A 6,040-nucleotide genomic window follows, 5' to 3' on the forward strand; every position below is an offset into this window, starting at 1 on the left:
GCATGGATCGGAGGCGGGGGTCCCCCAGCCTCTCCGGGCAGCCCAGCGGGCACGTGGCTGCTCCGGGGCCCCAGCATGAGTGAGGTCCTGGCCTTCGCTCTCCTCATCTCCAAGCGATCTCAGTTGCCATCGGCAGGAGGAATATGACCTTATCTTGTCATGAGCGCATTGTTTCCCGTCTGTGAGGCCTCCTCTTGATGTTAGGGAACCAATTAACAGTAACATTAAGCTTGTAGATAAGTGCCACATTAATAATGGAACAATCCCTTTTATTCTCTTTGGCTTCTTTCCTCACCGAGGTCAAGCGCCGCTGGGACCAGTGGGGGGGTTTGCCTTGGCTTTCAGATCCCGTGGCGTCTGTCCAGGAGCTCAGAGGAGCTGACATACGGCATGGCTGTGCTGGGGTCTGAGGTGTTCCTTGGTTAAAAGCCTAGTGATGCCTTGGAGGGTGGTTTAAAAGGCAAATGAAGAACCTCAAGGGTAGCAGTTAATGAGCTGGACATTTGAAGCGGGGTTAAAGGTGGAAAAAGTTGGGGAAAGGGTTCCACATGTGGGGTTGAATTAACGAAGTTGCCATAAAGAACAGTCATTATTTGCTAAATTTGGATTCTTTGACCTCGTGGGTAAAGCAAGACCAGTTTCCATCATCTTTTTAGATCTCCGGGAAGGTCACGGGCAGCACATTAATGAAGTAGTGAGATGATTTATTCATAACCAAGCAGATCAAAATCAGGGCAGGAGACGTGGAAAAGAACAAAACAACAGAAAAAACTCCTGAGAGGAAAGACTGAGTTGTGTTTTATCTCGGCATCCCTGAGCGCAGCGAGCTGGAGCCTTTTCCTCATCCTTAAATGCGGGAATGGGAGGAAGGGAGATAAAACGGGGCTGAATCATTTAATGTAGTCCAAGGTCTGCCAGGAGCGTGAGATGGAAGCGTTACGGGCAGGGCGGTGAGGAGGAAGGATGGTGCATGGTGGGGCTGACACAACCGTCCCGCTGTTTTCTGAATCGGTGGCTTTGGGACCTGGATGTTGCTGGGGAGGATCCGTGGGGATGTTTGGGAAGGGTTGTGACCTTCCCAACTGACTTCGGAGCAGCCAGACAATGCCCCACTGTGCGAGTGAACGATGCTACGTGTGTGGACAGGAGATTTCTTGCCATCTGGCTGCTCACGCACTCCCAAACACGGCTGTGGAGGCACGGAGAGGTGGGTCAGGGAGGTGAGGAGCTGGGGAAACACGGAGGAGGTTTTTCTGGAAGAAATAACCCTCCAATCTGCCGTAGAGCGAAGGGTCTGGTCCCTCCATAGAGCCGACGAGCGTTGGGCTGCTCTGTGAAGCAAGGAGTGGGGCTGGGTGTGCTGGGCACCCCTCCAGAACAGAGACAGGACATTCAGCCTGAAACGGGCAGGCACGGGGCTGCTCCTGTCCATGGCTCGCTGGTGTGAGTGTGGCACTGGGCCCCATAGGCTGTTTTTTGCTGGGTTTGCTGGTTGTTGCCAGTGCAGGAGTTAGAACCACCTGAGCACTCGGCTTCAGCTGTGAGATTGTGGTGCAAGAGGAAAGAAACACAGTTACATCGGTATTTTATGCTTTGCAATGACTGGTGGTGGCCACGGAGAGGAAGGGCAGGTTTGTAATCGCCTGGTGGAGGAGATTGGTTACCCCGTGCTCGGGCGGTTTTGACCCCCACATTCCAGCCCCTCTCGCTGGTGGTGGAAGGTTTTGCTGTGAGAAAGGTGCTCAACGAGCAAAAGCTGCTCAGGAACATCCCTGTTGTTGGAGGTGGGAGTTGGGTGCACCTCTGACTACACCTGCGTTTGCTTTGAGTGACCTTCAAAGATCCGCAATGCTTCCAGAAAAAGTCGGGAGACTCTGGGCTGGGTCTGGGGTGTTGCTCTGTAATATCACCCGCCCGTGCGGCCTGTGATGGACCTGAGGATTCTCCTCTCTGTTTCCTCGGCAGTCCCTGGAGGATAGTGGATGACTGTGGAGGCGCTTTCACGATGGGAGCCATAGGAGGTGGCATCTTCCAAGCTATCAAGGGGTTCAGAAACTCCCCTGTGGTAAGTGAAACCACCGCAGAGCTCACTCAGAGCCCACCCCGGGTCAGCTGGCCAGCACGGGGAGCAGAAATCCCTGCGCAGGGAGTGGCGGTGGTTAATTGATGGTTTCCATGTCATTAAACCAAGGGGCAGGGTGCATCTGGGGAGCAGCTCGGGGCCCAGAGGGGTTGAAGTTCTGCTCCCCCCATTTGACCTGACGGCAGCAGCGGGAGGCGGGTTCTGTCGACGTGTGAGGAGGCCTGGGCTTCTTCCTCTGGCCTACCCCTCCCCTACTTTTGGAAGGACTCAAATAAGAATCTTTTCCTCCCTCAGATTTATATGAGGGGATATTACTTCCTTGAATTAACCTCTTACCTCATTATTAACACAGCTGTTAACTGGGGTTTTTGGATGGATTTAGTTCTCTTCCTCAAAACCTGCCTTTAAATGTCCTCACTGGGCCACTCAAACCAATTTTGGACTCAAGTTGTGTTAACACCTGATAGCTGTAATCAATTTTTGTGTTTTAATGGAGTGATAAATACTGAAGGAGGTGTAAATGCTGTTTGTGTCAGCTCTTGCGGGGAGCTTAGAAACACATTGGCCCTGGGGTCAAATTTGCTGTGAAAATTGGCTGCAAAACTCCTCTCCTTCCACTGTTGTTTCTCTCGCAGGGCGTGAACCACCGGCTGCGGGGAAGCCTGACGGCGATTAAAACACGAGCTCCGCAACTGGGAGGTGATTGATTTGGGGTCGTGGTCGCCTCGGTGGATGCCCAAGTTGGGGAATAGATCGTGGTGATGCCCGCACTGCCTTTCAGTGGGGTTTGTTAGGGCAAGCGATGAGTAACCAGGGCTCTGCACTCGCTGAGGTGTGGAGGAAAGGATTGGTGTTCACAGGGTGATAAATGAGGGATGAGATTTGTTAGTATTTGGGTTTTATATCTTTGAACGGGCTCTGTGCGGAGCTGGCTGGAAGCCTGTGCCCTGAGCTCTGTTCCCTGAGCTAATGAGGCTTCGTTAGGGTGGAAGTTCCATTATAATCAGCGTTTGATGGGCTTCCTGACATTAATTATAAATAATTGAGGTTATTATCTCTAGGATGTGTGTGTGTGTAACACGTGCGTCACCGGGTGAGCTGAGAACGTCTCTCTGGGTTGGTTTTAACCTGTTTGCTTTGGAACGTACTGGCTGGTCTGCCCTCTCTGCACTGGTTCCTGTGGATGTTTTCCAGGGAGCTTTGCTGTCTGGGGAGGTCTCTTCTCCATGATCGACTGCAGCATGGTCAGAATGAGGGGGAAGGAAGACCCCTGGAATTCCATCACCAGCGGAGCCCTGACTGGAGCCATTTTAGCTGCAAGGAGTAAGAAATAGAGGAGGATTGAAAAACTTTGGTGTTCTGAATGTACTGTTACCATTGTTAGGGTGGAGCAACGTTCTGTGAGGCCCAAATTGAGATTTGCTTTCTCGGAGAATCCCAGACTGCGAGGTTGGCAGGGACCCCTGGGGATCACCCAGTCCAACCCCCTGCTCCAGCAGTTGCCCAGTTTTGTCTCCAGGCAGGTTTGGGATCACCAGAGCAGGAGACTCCTCAGCCTCTCTGGGCAGCCTGGGCCAGGGCTCTCAGCAGAGAAGTTTCTCCTCACGTTCAGGTGGAACTTCCCATGTTCCAGTTTGTCCCATTGCCCCTTGTCCTGTCGCTGGGCACCACTGGGCAGAGTCTGGCCCATCCTCCTGACCCCCCTTTAGCTATTGATGACACTGAGAAAGTCCCCTCTCAGGCTGCTCTACTCCAGCTGAACAGCCCCAGGGCTCTCAGCCTTTCCTCGGCACAGAGCTGCTCCAGCCCCTCCTCATCCTCACAGCCTCCTCTGGGCTCTCTCCACTAGCTCTCTGTCTCTCTTGAACTGGGAGCCCAGCATGGAGCCCAGCAGCGGGCCCAGCACTCCAGACGTGGCCTCACCAGGGCAGAGCAGAGGGCCAGGAGAACCTTCCTGACCTGCTGCTACGCTCTTCAGTCACCCAGTTGACAGATAATCTGACGCTTTTGTCCTGTGCTCACGGCAGTAAATAATTCTGCTCTCAGAGTTCCGGGGTTCCTTTGTTTCCTTCAGGAGGAGGGGGGGGCTGTTGCCCAGTAATTATCCTTTTATTGGTGATGCTGATGAGGCTTAATGGATGCAAAATGACAGCTCCTGAGTCTGCTCCTGGGAGGGATTATAACGAGAGGGCTGTGACGTGCACCAAAGATCTACAAAGCGTGGGGTTGTCTTTTTCTCTGTAGATGGGCCCGTTGCCATGGTCGGCTCCGCCGCGATGGGAGGGATTCTCCTCGCTTTGATCGAAGGAGCCGGCATCCTGCTAACGAGATTCGCCTCCACCCAGTTTCCCAATGGTGAGGAGCCGTCGGCACCGTAGTGCGAGGTGCAAGCAGGAGGGGTGGTGCTGGCAGCGAGCTGTGGCCTGTGCAGGACAGCCCCAGTGTAAACGTGGTCAGGATCAGTGATGCAGAGCAGACATTGCCAAGAGGGGCAGTGGTGGTTTTCAAAACTGCTGCAAGAGAGACAAGGAGCTGCTGGAGAGAGCCCAGCAGAGGCTGGACGATCAACTAGAAAGTCTCGTTATTGGCTCCATTGATTTTAGAGGGTATTTCTATTAATGTTTTATTATATTTATCTTCATGTTTTCACGTTTCCTGCTGTCAGCGGGAAGAATCTCTCTTTCAGTATTTATCGTTTCCCTTTTTCCCCCCTCGCCTTGTTCGCAGGCCCCCAGTTAACAGAGGACCCCTCCCAGTTGCAGCCCGCTCCCTTCAGCGACTACCGGCAATACCAGTGATGACCCTCGTCCTCCTGGTCCACGCTGTCCCCGAGCTGCAATTCCAACTGCTGGAGGATGGGCCGTGGTACATCTCCACCCCAGGGTAGTCTCACACAAACCCGAGAGTCTCTCAGACCTGGGAGGACCTTCAGCATTTCTCGGTGCGAAGCTGCGCAGGAGAACTTGGAGCAGTTGACAAATCTATTTATTCCCCATCGATGCCGTTGCTGTAACGTTCCCAAATACATGGAGGTTTAAGACAAGGACCAAAGGGAGTCTTGTCATCCTTTGGATACGGACTGAGAAGTCTTTGGAGTCTTCTCCGGGTCGTGGCGCTGACCGCGCACAGTGAATGCAGCTGGAATTTAGCCTCTTCCTGTTGGATTTAGGGGGCTGCACATATTTCAGCCTCCAGAAGTTCATCTACGCACAGTTTCACATTCCCAAAGCGAGTAGTGGTGGGAGAACGTGAAGCCGGTGAAATTTCCTCCCAACAATAGGTATTTTGCTGCTGTTCTTTGCTCCACGCTGCCCTCACGCAGCCCAAGTTCCGCTGTTGCAGCGGAACCTGCCCGGGGCTGCAGCCACCTCCACTCCCCCTGAACCCGTGGAGCTTCGAGCCCCTGGAGAGCAGCAAACTCCTTCTTCCTCAACTCAGCTGCTGCCCCTGGCACAGCCTCTTGCCTCTCAGCCTGGGTCCAGCCTTTAGCACAACTGAAACATCTGCTCCATGGTTTGGGTCTGAAACTCCAGCTGTGGAGGGATGTTCCCTCCTGCCAGCAGTTAAAAACTCATCCCTGGGGTTCACAGCAGGTCCTGCCACTGTTGGCTGGCAGCTCCTGATGGATTGTCCACACTCAAAGAGACTCTAATGTTGGCTGAGCTGCTCTGTGGCTTTTCTCTGCCCAGGAAGGAGTTTGCTCTCTGTGCTCTGTCAGAACCGTGGAGTAGGAGGAGGGGAGGGAAATAGCCCAGGAGGGGGTGAGAAGGAGAGAACAGGGATTGTACAAAGTGTGTGAGTGCTGGGTCCTGACTATCCTGAGGGACCTGGGGCGGTTGAGCCTGGAGCAAAGGAGGCTCCAGGGAGACCTTCTGGCTCTGACAGCTCCCTGACAGGAGGGTGCAGCGAGGGGGGGTCGGTCTCTGCTCCCCAGGAACAAGCGACAGGACGAGAGGA

General features: G+C 53.8%; 1 protein-coding gene across 1 annotated transcript; it reads left to right on the forward strand.

Moving 5' to 3' along the window:
• The first annotated feature begins 1,971 nt into the window (after positions 1-1,971).
• Positions 1,972-4,881, forward strand: TIMM17A (translocase of inner mitochondrial membrane 17 homolog A (yeast)). Its single transcript, XM_010132595.1, has 5 exons — positions 1,972-2,065; positions 2,719-2,782; positions 3,278-3,406; positions 4,328-4,438; positions 4,811-4,881. Exons 1-5 carry the CDS (start codon positions 2,006-2,008, stop codon positions 4,879-4,881), a joined length of 435 nt encoding a protein of 144 aa, XP_010130897.1. The 5' UTR covers positions 1,972-2,005.
• The last annotated feature ends 1,159 nt before the right edge of the window (positions 4,882-6,040 follow it).

Source organism: Buceros rhinoceros, unplaced genomic scaffold, assembly GCF_000710305.1.
Source record: "Buceros rhinoceros silvestris isolate BGI_N320 unplaced genomic scaffold, ASM71030v1 scaffold28603, whole genome shotgun sequence".
NCBI lineage: Eukaryota > Metazoa > Chordata > Aves > Bucerotiformes > Bucerotidae > Buceros > Buceros rhinoceros.